The sequence below is a fragment of the Falco naumanni genome, chromosome 2 (genome assembly GCF_017639655.2).
Source record: "Falco naumanni isolate bFalNau1 chromosome 2, bFalNau1.pat, whole genome shotgun sequence".
Taxonomy (NCBI): Eukaryota; Metazoa; Chordata; class Aves; order Falconiformes; family Falconidae; genus Falco; species Falco naumanni.
In genome coordinates, this window is record NC_054055.1 from 122169920 (window position 1) to 122185720 (window position 15801).

General features: G+C 38.0%; 1 protein-coding gene across 1 annotated transcript in view; it reads left to right on the top strand.

Annotated features, from left to right (window-relative positions):
- LOC121083149 (ABI family member 3 binding protein) overlaps nt 1–15801 on the top strand; it is a 163873-nt gene that overhangs the window by 20147 nt on the left and 127925 nt on the right. Inside the window, exons 2-3 of the mRNA XM_040583185.1 lie at nt 5720–5899; nt 15207–15275. Of these exons, the coding sequence (XP_040439119.1) occupies nt 5720–5899; nt 15207–15275 (249 nt within the window). The remainder of the gene's footprint in view (nt 1–5719; nt 5900–15206; nt 15276–15801) is intronic.

Below are 15801 nucleotides of genomic sequence, written 5' to 3' on the forward strand. Positions count from 1 at the left end.
TCCTTGGAGTAATTTAAATTTTATTTTATTTTTAATTCTTTAAGGACTACTTTCTTATAATATACACAGTTATATAAAAAAGGGTTTCTTCACATCCTTTTGTGTTTGTATTTTTATGATGTGATGGTAAGAAATATACTGTGTGTAGGTGGGCACAAAAGTGGGCACTTGGAAGAGTGCAAGGACTTCTGGAAAGAGTTGGAATGCCAATCTGTTGGCAGGCAGAAGATCTGGATTGATGACTGCATAGCACACTGACCTGGTTTGAGGAGAGATGTCATGCCCTACAAAGAGTCCATACAAGGAGTGATCTAACATGCATTGATAGTTCTGCCATGACAGAGCATGTTCAGGGCTTGTTGGCTTCCTTCTATCCTTTGTTTCTTTGGTTTTGTCTCTTGTGTAGCCTTTCACTCTTTGGAACTCAAGTGGTCTCACTCAACAGCTATGGTTTCCAGCAAACCTGGGTTCTGACTTGAGCTGGGAGCCTTTGTTGCTGAGGTAGCACTAGTGGTAGAAGAGATAAGCGATTTTATGTAGTGGTCTCTCTTGCCTTGGGCAATGTGAGGGCAGATCCTGATTCTGTTGAGCATACTTCATTTCGGAGAACATGACTGCTGCCACTCAACTCATTTATTGTAAGCCGAGTGATCTTCACATCGAAAGTAATTAGGAGATGTTGAAATAAGATTCAAGATAATAAGATGTAGTAATAAGAGAAATAATAACAAGCTCACAAAGGGATCCATTGCTTTTCGTTCTTTTTTTTTTTTTTTAGTATCTGTAAAGTAACTACACTAAAACGCATCAGTAGGGAGAAAGAGGAAGAAAAGAGAAAAACTTCAATGTGTAAATAGACGTTTCTGTAGCATACCAACTTCCACAGATTTCTTGTGAAATTTTCCATCTGTTGTTCAGGTCTGTTTTGACATCAGATAGAAAAACTTGACAGCATTGGCCTTGGTTGCTCCACTTCTGTTCATGCATTGCCATAAACTGGTCAGCCTCTTATACTTATTGTTTTACCACTTAAAATTCATCCCTCAATTTCAGTGATCCGAGAATGCACGCAGCCCATGGAAGGGAACATCATTTTGTCATACAAAGTGTATGTGTTGTTGCTTTAGCACAGTTGTTTTCCATTTGAAACGAGCAGCTAAATAACAGTGAAGGCAGTTACTTGTCTGCCTCACCCCATGCTGCTCTTTGGGTCAGGCTGCACCTTCAGGAGGAAGGGGAGAAGAGCGCTTGTGCTGCAATCGGCTGGGCCCTCTAAGGGAGCTTCTGCTGTGTGGAGAAAAGGAAATAGTGAGCAGGGAGCTGACGGAAGGGGTAGAATGAAGATAGTTATGTTAACAAGAGCATGGAACAGACCATGTAGGTAGATCTCTGAGGAGAGGAAAGAAGGGTGATCTCCATACTTTATTGGGTGCAGGGCGAAGCACAGTGACAAGGGCTGAGATACTTATGCCCTCTTTGCCTCAGTCTTGAATAGTAAGACCAGTTGTTCTCTGGGTGCCCAGACCCCTGAGCTGGAAGATGGGGGCAGGGAGGAGAATGAAGCCCCTGTAATCCAAGGGGAAATGGCCAGTGACCTGCTATACCAGTTAGATATGCACCAGTCTGTGGGGCTGGATGGGATCCACCCAAGGGTACTGAGGAAGCCGGTGGCAGTGCTCAGCGAGCCACCTCCAATCATTTCTCAGCAGCCTTGGCTAATCAGGGAGGTGCCAGTTGACTGGAGGTCAGCAAATGCCATGCCCAGGGCAGGAAGGAGGTTCCGGAGAGCTACAGGCCTGTCAGTCTGACCTCTGTGCCGGGGAAGGTCATGGAGCAGCTTATCTTGAGTGCCACCAGGCGGCACGTGCAGGGCGGCTGGGGGATCAGGCCCAGCCAGCGCAGGTTTGTGAAAGGCAGGTCCTGCTTGATGAACGGGATCTCCTCCTATGACAAGGTGACCTGCTGAGTGGATGAGGGAAAGGCTGTTGATGTCTTACCTGGACTTTACTAAAGTCTTTGACACAGTTTCCCACAGCATTCTCCTAGGGAAACACTGCTCGTGGCTGGGGTGAGTAGCAAACTGGCTGCACAGCCAGGCCCATAGCGCGGTGGTGAGCGGAGTTACATCCTGCTGGTGGTCCACGTGGATTTCCCCAGGGCTCTGTATGGGGGGCTGTCCTGTTTAATATCTTTATCGACAATCTGGATAAGGGGATAAAGGGCATTCAGGCAGTTTGCACCTGACACCGAGTTGGGGGAAAGTGTTGATCTGCTGGAGGGCAGGAAGGCTCTGCAGAGGGATCTGGACAGGCTGGGCCAGTGGGCCAAGGCGAAGTGCCATGTCCTGCACTTGGGTCACAGCAACCTAAAGTGGCCTGGTGGAAAAGGATGTGGGGGTACTGGTTGACAGCTGAACATGAGCCAGCAGGATGCCCAGGTTGCCAAGAAAGCCAACAGCATCCTGGCTTGGATCAGAAATTGCATGGCCAGCAGGATTAGGGAAGATGCTGTCCCCCTGTGCTTGGCACTGGTGTGGCCACACCTCGAATACTGGGTTGGGTTTTGGGCCCCTCACTGCAAGAAAGACATTGAGGTGCTGGAGCATATCCAGAGGCGGGCAATGGAGCTGGTGAAAAGTCTAGAGAACAAGTCTTATGAGGAGCGGCTGAAGGATCAGGAGGTGTTTGGGTCAGGAGAAGAGGAGGCTGAGGGGGGAACCTTGTCCCTCTCTACAACTACCTGAAAGGAGGCTGTAGTGAGATGGGGCTGGTTTCTTCTCCCAAGAAGTGACCTGAGAAGAGGTAACAGCCTCACATTGAGCCAGGGGAAGTTTAGATTGGATATTGGGAAAATTTTCTTCACTGAAAAGAGTTGTCAAGCACTGGCACAGGCTGCCCAGGGAAGTGGTTGAGTCACCATCCCTGGAGGTATTTAAAAGACTTGTAGATGTGGCACTTAGAGACATGGTTTAGTGGTGGACTTGGCAGCATTAGGTTTACAGTTGGACTCGATAGTCTTATTTGGGTTGGAAAAGACCTTTGATTCTATGATTATATGATTTTTTCCTAAACGCTGCAGGGACTCTGCAGTATCTGTTGCCATCCAGGCCATCACTGAAGGGATCCTGTACTTAAAAGTGAACTAGAGGAAAAGAACCTGCCCTGTCAAGACAGGGTGGGGAGGATAAGGATTTATTTTTAAAAATTTTAAGTTAATCTCCTTTTTCTTTTATTCTATTCTGCCTTATTCTCTATTTTTAAAAATACATACTCTGTTCATGTTCTGCTAGAACTGGCTTTGAGTTTAAACACTGTCTTGGCGGTTTTGATATGCTAGCTATAAAGAAAGGGTCTAAGGTGTTGCCATCTTAGGATCCCAGTTAGACTTTCTGCTTTTAGAAACTTCACCGAGTTTTTAGGCCTAAGTAAAATCAGGACCCCTTGTCACTATAATTGACTTCTTATGAAGAAAACACGTTATCTATCTAATTGGAATCAAAACCAGATGAATTCAATCTTGAATTAGAATTAGGTCTACAAATTAATGTAAAGTGTGAGAGACATATAGAAAGTCCTGTGTTTAAAAAAGAAAGTTGACATTATTGTAAATTTAAAACTAAAACAGATCTTCACCAAAGTTTTTTTAAAATTCAGTTTGGAGTCTGATTAAGAATTTTAATACAGAAATCAAATTATCATGTTTGAATCAAGCACTGTAAGTCTTGCTTTCTTCTTAGACATTGATATTCAGTGGAGACCAGGAGACCAGCCATTCGTTTATGCTCAGCTCTCCAAAGTTAGGTTAGAGCTTTGCAGGCTGCATAATTTGAAGAAATCTAGTTCACTGTCAGTCAGAGTATTAATCCTAAACCTTATTGGCATGGAACACTTTTTACTAAGCATCCCTATGAAGCATATTGGAAGGGTTTAAAGTCTGTTGAGCTTTCTGCTACTTGGAGCCTTGTTGATATTCAAAGTTGCACAACCATAGCAGATTCATATACTGAAAATAAAAGAAGTTAGGATGTCTCCCAGATATAGAAGCAACTGCCACCCCTTCCCCTGTGATGGTATTGTACTGCTGAAAATGTCATTGTGTTGAGTTTTCTAGAAGCCTTGCAGTCTTCTGGAACCTGGTAGAGTTTTCTTCGGAAAATTGTGACAGTTTCCTGGCTAAGTGCTTTTACTCGATCAGCCTTTAGATAAAGGAGGGGTCTCATCAGAGGCACGTGTTTTCCATCAATTGTACTTGTACACTTCTCTGTATAAAGGGAAGAGTCATAAAGTGTTTGGCTTAGGTCTTTACATTCAGTGTGCAGACAACTGCAGGTACTCAACAGTGCTACTAAATCATCTTCACAAATCGGGGATTGTGATCTTGGCAACTCAGTAGTCATTAGGATTTCTCAAAACAAATAGAGGAGGGCAGGCTGGGGTGATAACAGAGAATCAGTATGTACTTGTCTGAAGAAACTTTGAATATCAGCCTGCAATTACTGAGCAAGAGAAAGGAAGAGAGGAGTTAGAGTGAGGGAGAGAAAGAAAGAAAGGAAGGAAGTTCCATATCACTCTAGATCGTATGTCTCATTGTTATTCTTTGGGGTTTAGCTCCTGAAGTAAAATGATTTTCTGCAAATTTCCATTTTTTTCCTGAGAAGTTACTTTCAGCCCTTGTGATTGCAGAGATGCTGGAAAATCTGTTTGGAATAAAAATTTATATTTTGAGAAGAAGAGAAGTAATAACCCAAAATGTACTATACTAGTGCTAGTGTTGTAAGTTTAGGGGAAAGTCACTACCTTTTTTTTACCTTTTATTTTTTTTTAAGCATTGGCATTCAACAGTTCTGAAAATCTGATAAGCGTAACAGTCAAAACGGAATATTAAAATTGTTAAGTACCAAGGAAGGAAAAGCCAATCCTCCCTTATCCCACCAAGAGAAGATTAAATACTTTCTTGTAGCCTAAAACATTGATTATTCTGTTATGAAGTCATTCTGTGTTGTTATAAGTTAAGTTTTTGTAGATGGATATACAAGATGTTTCTTGCTTTATGTGCTGCTCCCTTGGAAGGCATAAAAATAAATGTTTAAAAAAAGTTTCTTGGTAATTTTGAGTAAAGTATATATGTTAGTTAGGTGTCCTGGTGTAATTCCAACTGGAAAATTACATTTCCAGCCCAACATAGAAAAAAAAAAAAAAAGTAGTATTTTTATATGGATCTGGTTGCTATTTATGCTCTACCCTAATTTTGCAGTGTGATTAACATAATATGAAAACTCTTTCTTTTTTTTTTTTTTTTTCTTTTTTAACTAAAGAGAAAAGAAAAAAACCTAGACCCAAATTGCAAGTCTTTCACCTATGGGTGCTATAAATGGCTAATACTACTATAACTGTCACGTGTAAAGGAAAAAATATTTGCTTTCTTCCCAGTTATTTCATGCACTTTTCTACTACTGCAATTGTAGAAGATGTCACCACTAACGATAATACTGAACTAATGGAAAAACAAACATCTTGGAAACCACAATTTTACATTACTGTTAGCTTGGTTTTTTTAAATACACTGAGTTTCCAGGAGACTCCACCTTTCAGGAATTGTTCAGTTGCTTGTGACTAGCAAATTAAAGAGCCCTGTATTGCTGTATTGTCATATTACATTACTGAATATGTTAGACAATATGTTCTGATCTTCTCTTTTATTTTATTTATTTTTTACCCAGTGAAAAGGCAGAGCCTGAAAGTTCAGATCAATGCGACAGATGACACTGTTTGCATGAGGTATCTTCGACCAAGTCAAAACACCAAACTAGAAGGTTTTGTCCTGGGTTATGGAAGCAACTTCTTCTCTAATCAATACATTCCTTTGCCTTCAGAAGGAAAAACCTACGTAACAGAACTTGGTAAGACACATTTGCTTTGCATGCTACTGTTGTCATGAATTATGGGAAGAGAGTGAGGAGAATATCAACCTTTGGACTTCCTCATTTTTTATTTTATTGGATTGTTCATCAGGGTTTCTTTGTGTTTGTTTAGGGTTGCTTTGAAGAATTTCAGATGAAAGTGGAATTAGGAGATCATTCAAGGAGAGTAAATAGTTCTTGGTTTTTGGAAAAGTTTGCTACTAGTATTTGTTTTGAGGAGTTTTATTGTACTAAGAGATTTCATTATATCAACCACATCACAGATCAAATGGGATGATTTGCCTAAAGGTCCCGTTACAAAGTAGAATACAAGGGAGATATGCATGTTTTTAAAAAATAGTGCAAGAAACAGTGAAACAGTTTTGAGAACTGTGAGGTTGATTCTGTCTGCTAGAAACATTTGTATCGAAATGATGCCTTTTCTGGCAGGGGCCTATTCCAGTTCTACGTGTTATAGAACAACCTGTAACTTCTGTCAGAAGTTATGGATGGAATCCCATGAGCTGGGTTATGGAAGAGAAAAAAAACACATCAAGAACATGATGTCCTGTTGTCTGGGATAGGGATGAAGAAGGGAATTTGGTTGTCCCTTTGATTTAGGATTATGTCAGTATGAGCAGGACAGCAAAATAGTAGAACTGGATTAGTTAGAATTGCCTAATAAATGATAAAAACATTGACTTACCAGGATTTGAACTTTTAAGAAATCTGTTCAATCTCTGAGGATTTTCTTTTTGCTTTCTTTAATCTTTTCTAGCCTGAAATGAATCTGGGCTACCCTCATTATTGTAATGCCAGTGATCTTGGTGTAAAACAAGGGGGAAGAAAGGATGCAGAAGCATAGAAGTTAATAATTACCATCTTTTTGATGTGGTCAGTTAGGTCAATGCTGTGGGTCTGCTCCAGGCTGAAAGCTGCAGAAAAGAAAAAATAAGATCTTAGAAAAAATAAGGTATTAGAGACTTTCATTAGATCATTGTGGCAAAGGTTAACTTTCATGAGTTCATACTCCTGGGATCACTCTGTAATTCTATCACCAATCCAGTGTTTGAGTTCATAACTGTCACTTAAGCTGTGTCTGAATTACTTAGTTTATGCCATGTGTAACTTTTGAATCGGTTTATTAAGAATAGTATATAGGATTTTGTATGGAATACTGTGAATTGGGCATAAGTAATACCTGTGTAGATGTATTGCAGGAGTAGTGAGAATTAATATTTTTTAGGTGCTGTTGAGATCCTTGGAAAGAGGAAATATTACTGAATGTAATGTCATGTGTAGATCATTTGCACTTCCTATTTAATAGCAACTTTAATACCTGATGCTTTCTGAAACTCTGTGAAAACAGAAAGCTGAACGTAACCTGGAATATAAAGGATTTTGGTATTTCGTAACTTTAATGTCAATAGCTAAAGGCTGTAAACTATGTAGACACCTTTTGTCAGTTCTGCAGTGCATCAGAGTGCTACCCACCCGTGTATTCATTAAACTTTACCATTAAGCAATCAAAATCTTGTAGTAATGAACACAGAAGATGAGAAACAGCTTGATGCATATAACCTGTAGTGAAATGGACACATTTTCTCTCGTGTAGCTAGAGACAGAAGAGCAAAAGTGTGAGGAAATACTCTCCTTTTCCTTCATAATTATTTTAAAGGAGAATAACTTCAACTTTTATCTCACTTGGCTGATAGAGGGTGTCAATCAGTTTCGTAGTGACAACGAATCTATGATTGTGGCTTCTGAGTGTCCAGTAACTAAAAATGCAACATCATACAGATAAAAAGACTAGCATTTCCAACTTCTAAGATGTCACCTTTGAAAGGAGAAGGATAAAAGAAGCTAACAGCAATATGTACTTCAAGTTGCAAGCATTTATTTAAGGCACTTGACAGTAAATTTATTGGAGCTGGTTTTTTAGTTAAGAAACTTAGGGTTAGGTTATATCCTTTGTGGACTTGTTTATTGGAGTTTGGAAGCAGAGTACATAATCTTTCCCTTTTCATTAATATTAAATGCCACATTAAACTGCAGCTTTGACTGTACTTTCTGAGTGTGTCCGGAATGTGAGCTAAAGCAAAAAGCATCACTTGTTATTTTGGCTCTATCTTAGAGTGACTTGTGTGACAGAGGTGAAATGAAGACAGTGGTGATAGTTAACACGCCCCACAGTTTCAGAGACTGGCTGCTGGCACAAACTAGAGGAATTGCAGGATGGTGTTCAGTTTTAGGAACAATGGCTAGGTTTTATTCTGGCAGCCAGAGAACTTGGCTCAGCACATGCTTTATGTGGTTGTTAGAAAAAATAAGATGTTGTAGAGGGACAATAAAAATACTCTCAAGATACTTTCCAAAGATACAAATCCCTAGAGGCTATTGTTGAAAAATCTTACATTATATTTGTGCTCCTCGTACATATATGATGAAGTTGGCCTAGTATGCTATCTTCATATTAAAACAATATAATCTTAAAATTTCACACTAAAAATTGTCTATTCCATGTTCTAGATATTCTAGTGATTGATGTGCCACTGTACACTTTGTGAAAGGTTTCCAGTAGGTTCCACACATTTTTCCACATTCAGAACAACTAGGTTTATACAAAAATATTCACTTTCACCCTGAGAACTCCTTCTTGGTCCTCTTGTGATTTGGCTTTCTGACTTTTACAGAAAGCAGATGAACTTTACAGGCTACACTGAACAGTGGATGGTTGTGACTTTTACTGAACAGGATGTGAGGGGAGTGATTCCTAAATGTGTAAAGACATGGTGGGCTATTTAGACCAAGAGTAATACAGTTTAATGCTTCCTCCTCTCCTGTCACTTTTAGTGGTTCATGGAAAAAGAATACCTTTCCCAGTCAATTCAGGAACTTCAGTCACAACCTTAAATTGGTTTGATAGACGAAATGTAAAGATTAGAAATGGATATTTAAAAAGCATCTGTTAGTTACCATTTTTTCCCAATGTATTAAGGAATATTGCTTTATTGAGACTGACTAGATCCAGGAGAGTGGAATCTGTGTATTTAGACAAAACTGGATCTTGTCTTAGTAGTATTAAAATTGTCTATTCTGTCAGGATTAGTAACTGAAAATGATGCAGATATGCCATCAACTGTAGACCCTCCTCAAAGAAAAAAAATATATTTCCTTAATTTAGTAGTTAGGTCAATGTAAGAAAACAAACCGAATTTGCCTATAAGTCAGTCATGATTTCCTCCCTAAAATACAGCAATGCTTTAATATGTCCTTTCTAACAAACAGTATAGGTCTACACATCAGAATTAAGTGCCTTGCAGACATTTGCTTGATTTAGCTCTGTATGTTTGCTTTTGTTAATGGAGCAGCATAGTTGGTATTCTGTTTGGAGTAATTGTCTGAAATTGGAACTGGAGTATGGGGAATGAAGCAACGATTAACTTATTAAATAAATGACACAATATATACAATAATATATCTATCTATCTAAGGCCCGTGACTTCCACATTTCCAACCCTCTCACTGTTGATTAAGATGACATTTATTGTCAGTTTTTCTGCTGGGTCACACACCTCTGAAGACCCTGTTAATAATAAACTTGAAGTCAGCAGATTTATTAATTTATGAAATTACATGTGTATATGTGTATATATTTTAAAAGAAATCAGTAAGGACATGATCTTTCCTAGGATTTCCAGCAGAGCTGTACGGCTCTGTAGAAAGTATGACATCCAACCTACATTTCATCTATTAAACTATTCAACACCTCACTGCAGTGATTCTTACTTTAAAATATGTGTTTTCGTTTCTTTTGCAACTAATATAAATGAGCAAGCAGATGCGTAACTTTATCCGTGAATTGGGAACAACTGCAGAGGGCATGCACAAGAAAAGGGTTCTGCTGGATTTCCTGAACGTGTAATGAGCTCATGCTGGCATCACACTCTTGAGCAGCTTTGTGCGTAGCTAGATAGATGAATTTGAATCACAGTGAAGGGTAAACAACAGTGATGAGGCTGTATCATCGTTCGGTTCAGGGAAGTATGCCTCTTTATTAGGATACATGTGGTTTTGCTGAGTGTACTTTGTGAGGTTACATGACAGTAAGCAACTTTATTATTGGTCATGGAAGCTATTCAGACTGTGTCAAAAGATACCAAAATACAAATTCAGCTAGGGTAGTAAATAAGGTACATAGACCCATCCAAAAAATCTGAGTTTGACTTAAACCTTTATCTAAATCAGTCCTAAATCATGGAGTTCAGTCTTCATGACTTGTAAAGAAACAATATTTCCTTGAGAAATTTGTGCTGGTTTTTTTCTAACTTTGTTAAGAGTATTGCAAGTCAGTCTCCTTAAATTTGTTGATACTGTTGAAGGAACCCAAGAAATCAAGTAGAGACAGGAAAATTTTGCAAGAATGAACAGCAATTAGCTAACAAAGTGAACAAAATTAATTTCTTTTTCAGTTTGTAAAACCAGCTCAGAATTGGGCCATGCTTCAGCCTTTCCTCTATCTGAACCAGACTGTGAAAGAGAATGTATTGGCAATCCGGCTTTACAACAACCAGAAGTGATGGGTGAATTTTGCATATCTCTCACTCTCAAAAAAAAAAAAAAAAAAATCATCCTAGTACCATTTTGAACATATTTTAAAAAGTGTTTTTCAGGGATGTGTGCTAGAGCAGTGCTTAGCTAAAAGATCTTGCTGTGCAATTTCTTATATCTGGTCAGTAACCAGAAATGTGCAGATACATTAATCACATGGTTTTCAAGATGCCAAGTAATGTGAACGTTAAAATTCAGAAGTCACTTCCTAATAACTTACCAAAATACCTCAGATTCTTACTGCTAATGTTAGCTTAGCCTAGAGGACTGGAGGACCGTGAGGAGGTCAGCAGCTGCACCTTCAGCTGGACAACTCTACTGACGAGCATCAGGTTCATTCACACCAGCCCCATTATCCCCTTTCCCTGTTGTTTCCTATGCTTGTTACAACACAATGCTTTTGATTTTTCCCTTTCTCCACCTTTGGCCTTTGCCCTTAAAAACATCCCATAGCAAAACCTTAAGAATCCCTAAATTCAGATTAGCAAATTGCAGCTTGAAGCTAAAAATTACTTTGATTTGATTTCTGAATCTGCTGGTCTATTAATTCTAATAATGCCCTGTAACACTTTATTTTAAAATTTATTCTAAGTTCTTTAGTCAGCTCATTCTTATTCAGCTGTGTTTCTGCATTGGCTGAGCCCTGAACTGAATCAAAATAGTGCGTTTAAACAGAAGCAGAATTTGCTAGCGTTTTGCAGTGCTTGTTAGTTGCCTGCAGACACTGATTTGATAGCCTAGCTCATGGCATATGGAAGTAAACGTTCTCTTACCTGTATTAGTTTGCTATGTCAGTGGCATGTAATTTTGTTACATTCTGGTTGTCTCCTGAAGTTGTTACGGTGGATTTTAGAATATTAATTAGCACAAGCTAAATTACAGTTTTATTTAGATTTGGATATTTCACAGCATTTTCTTTTTCTCCTCCTGTGTTACTAATCTCTCCCCAAGTTTCCTGCTTCTTATAGACGTGGATCTGTACAGTGGATTATGCATGTATAGGTATCGTAAAGGAACACCAAATGATCATAAGTAGTTCTTGCAACTTGATAGAGTTTAATACATGGGTGAGGCAATGTTTTAAGCCCCTAAAAATGAATTGAGTTGTAGTAGCATCAGATGATTTCCATGTTGTGAGTATGACACATGTATTTCTCAGCAAGAGGACTGAGTCAGTGTGAAAACTTAGCAGTCTTCTGAACTGAATGAGAGAAATGTTAAATTGCAGTAGAAGACTCCCATTTCTAAACCTGAATCAGAGGTCATTATGTGAGATTAAGTAAGCTATCCGCCTTTCTTGGTTTCCATTTTATTGGATATTGAATGTATTTCTGTCCAGAATAGAAGCATTGCAAGGCCTGTGTTCTTCAGTCCATGCATAATGACTTGACACTGCACATCAAACAGATGAATTTCAGTTAAACTACAGTTGCTGTGTTCTTAACACCTATATAGCAGCATGGGTGGTTCTGCACAGGAATGGCAAATCTTATTTCTAAATTAAGATATGTTTTTAGTTAAGTTCAGAACAGAATTTTGGTGTTGTATCCCAGGTATTGAACGTAATTATAATTTCAAAGTCTGATTTTAGTTAAAATGGTCATAGTACTGTCTTCAATTCAGTGGTTCGCAACCAGACAAGTAGGACTTTTCAAACCTGCCTGTTCTATAGCAGAGCTCTCCCAGCATCTAGTCTTAGCCCCTTTTCCTAAATAACTTCCTTTTTTAGATGGTGTTAGATTTAGAAGAGCTGTGAGTTCTCTGGAAACTATTCCTTATTATATTCCTATTCTTTATTAAGTGTCCTATTCCTTATTAAGGCAACATTTACTAAATCCACGAAAAAGCATAATGAACAGCATCCAACACAAAAGATTCCTGCTGAGACCACTTTGTTACAGAACAAAAATACCTGTCAGAACTAATGATTCCTTATAGATACCAGGTTTTGTAGCTTTGACATGTGCAGGCAGACATTTAGATAAAATCTTTGTTTATTAGCACATTTCATTTAACAGATAATCTATTTCTATACTGCTATGTATGTCATTTCATACTTCAGCCAGAATTAATTTTTCCATTGATGGAGCAGGGCAAAACTAGCTATTTCAAACAATTTGGATATCTTTCTTTCACAATCTTGGGGCAATTTTGTTGATTAAAACATACATTTTTGCAGTTTTGAAGACTTGACTTTGTAGTTCATGAACTTTCAAGGTGATGCTTGAAACTAATTTTGTTGAAGGTGAAGTGGCTTAATACTTTGTGAGAGTTAAAACAGTCTCAAGTGGGCATGAATGCACAATAGAAAACTGGAATTACAGTACAGGGAAAACAAATTATTTTTTAGTGTCACATTTCTAGTTTTAGATCTCAGTACGAATGTCCAGATGATTGCACAGATACCCAAAGAACTGTGTGCCACCCTAAATATTGAAAACCATTATTTGTAAATGAAGAGAGATTTACACTTTGGGGTTGCTCTTTCTTTTTAACTTTCTTTTTTCCGCACTGCTTTGAGCAGCTGTTTTCGATGCTCATCCTAGTTATGTTTATATTGGGTGCAGCTGAAACCCATTTAAAAACAATAATTAAACAATTAAAGTTAGGTTGGGTTTCCAGTGACTTAGATGCATAGAATCAGTGAAGTTGTTGAGAGTAGTTTTCCCCACATCAGTGCAGCTTTTGAAGTAGCACAGCAAACTTGTGATTTACTCAGTACTGGTTTTCCTTCCTCTCTCCTTACAGGAATCTGGATGCAAGAAAAAATTGAATAATTTCTCAGTGGTTTTGTTTAATTGGTAGGCTTCAAGGTATCTGTTACACTGAGATGCAGGACATTCAGTCTCTCATCCATAGATATAGATTAAGATAAATATATCTGAACTAGAGTAAGAATTTTACATAAAGTAATCCTTTTTAAAAGAAAATGCAGCTAAATCAGTTTTGATCACTGTATAGTGAACCAAACTCTGCCCACGGATATATATCTTCAGAAGCTCCTCTAACTTCTTTTCTAGTTTGCAGTTCAGTGAGACCAGAACTTGGTTTTAAATAATTAGGAGGAGCAGAAATCTCTGACATCTGGTGTCAAGAGTAAGGGAAAATCTTTCTAAAGATTAATTCCCCAAACTGAAATCACCATCTCAACATTGTTTTAATCAAAGCATTTATTATTTTAAGCCACAGGGTGAAGTTATTTGTCTCTGACTGCCAGAAACATGAATCTATCTGAACTTGTGGCCTCTTACCATGTGTGCTTGTGTCATCCAAACTTCATCAGATGTCTCTGAAATGTGTTAATAGTTTGTGTAAAACTTGGTGTCCTTAATTTCATTATTTCCTATGAAGACTAGTATTTCCAGCAATTTTCCAAGCTGGTTCCCAACTGACACCCAGCTAGCGATGACTCTGCATTCTAACAAATGGCTGTGGTTCTTGTGTACTTGAGCCACTCAGGTAAGATTGAGTTGAAAGATAAAAATTCTTGTGTTTGGAAGGTTGTTGGGTTTGTTTGTTTGTTTTTATAATGTAATATGATCTCTTCTGTTAGCTTTTTGAAATGAAGCAGTTGAACCTTTTATTGGAGGTGGCACAAAAAAGTTTGAACTGGAGTTAAGGTGGAGAGAGATTCTTTTCTGTGAAGATTTGAAAAATATATTGCAAAGGTTCATTTTTCCTGGGAGACATTGCATAGGGATTAAAATTTAAATAAGTGTAGATGTCAGGAAGTCTGGAAAGTACAATTTCTTTCTGATATGAATTTATTTGAATAAGAATATCACTCAAAACGTTCCTTTGCTTCTGCGTGCAACATTATTTCTAGTGTAACAGTACCCAGAGATTGCAGTCAAAGTCACAGCCCTTGTGGGTTTTACACAAATATTAGTCTTTTGCTCTTAGATGTTAGCAATAACTTTATTTTCATAAAGAGTATTAAAAACTGTCAAAGCACTTGATAGTTAAATCTCATAATATGTCTCTGGCAAAAGTATGTAAACCTAATTGCAAAATAGGCCAGTAACCAATGTGGAGACACTTAAGCATGTCTGAAATTGTGGTGTTTCCTGCAAACAAGAAAGTCATGCAAATCTTGAATGATTTAGTATTAATCTATCGGGGTACATGCTCCTAGATGATCAATACATTTGGCTATTCTTTTCACAGTAGGTCAGCTCTTTATGGAGAAACTGCTTACAGCAGGAAAACAAAGGTATACAGCCTGAAACAGAATACAGAAAATATTGTAGGAAAAGTTCCTCCAGCTCCTGTCAGAACAGTGCTATCTCTGGTTGTGTTTTTCAGGCTTTGCGCTCTTATTTCTTTACCTTTTTACTTTTCTGTTTTGCAATCACGTCTTCCTCTTCATCTGGGTTTTTGTTTCCTTTCACTTTCCAAGAAAAGTGTGCATTGAAATGCTACATGTATGTCCTGCCATGTTCACATATTTGTTGTCTCACAGTAAAAAAAAGAATTGCCAAATACTTTGTGCATGGTGTATTATTTTTGCTAATTGCTAGAATATTTCTGAATGATTGGTGAATAAACCTTAAAGCAAACATGCTTAAAGATCACAAAGATTGGCTAAGGTGTCAAGCATTCACTGAATATTGGACATTTTCTTATTAATTATAGGTTAATCCTTTTCTCAAATCAGTAGTATGTCTGTACTAACTACTGCTTTCTTCATCTACAGATGCCGAGCCACGGTATTTGGTTTCAGTAAGACCAGCACGCGTTTCAAATAACAAGAAATCTTGTTCAGGTATTTTATCGTTACTGCATCTCTTAAACTAGTTAAAGGAAGAAAGACTCTTTTACTGGTTGACTGAAAAGGTATTTGTAACTGCAGGTGTCTGACCGGGGTGCACAGATTCCATACATGGGCAGGTGAAATGTAGGACAGTATTTCCTAGTCAGTAATCACAGGTGGTGTTCAAAACATGAAGTAGTACCTAAAGACTGGTCTTGTAAAAAGTTCTTAGAAATGAGAATTGAAATTTAGAATACTGATTTCTGATGTTTAAAAAGGTCACAAGTGCATGCAAAAAAAGTAAATGTTTTGAAATACAATGATCTAGTATATTGAAGTTACTTTTCCCAAACTATCTGTAAGGATTCCTTCATCCATGGACATGTTAATGCTCTTTCTTTCTCATTGGAAAATGGTAACTTGTGTGCGTATGTGTGTGCATGTGGATAGATCTGTACCTATACATATATCTGTAAATCACTACTACTACTACTAAGTTTGCTGTTGCGAGGAGTTAAGTAACAAGGGATGTTTCTAG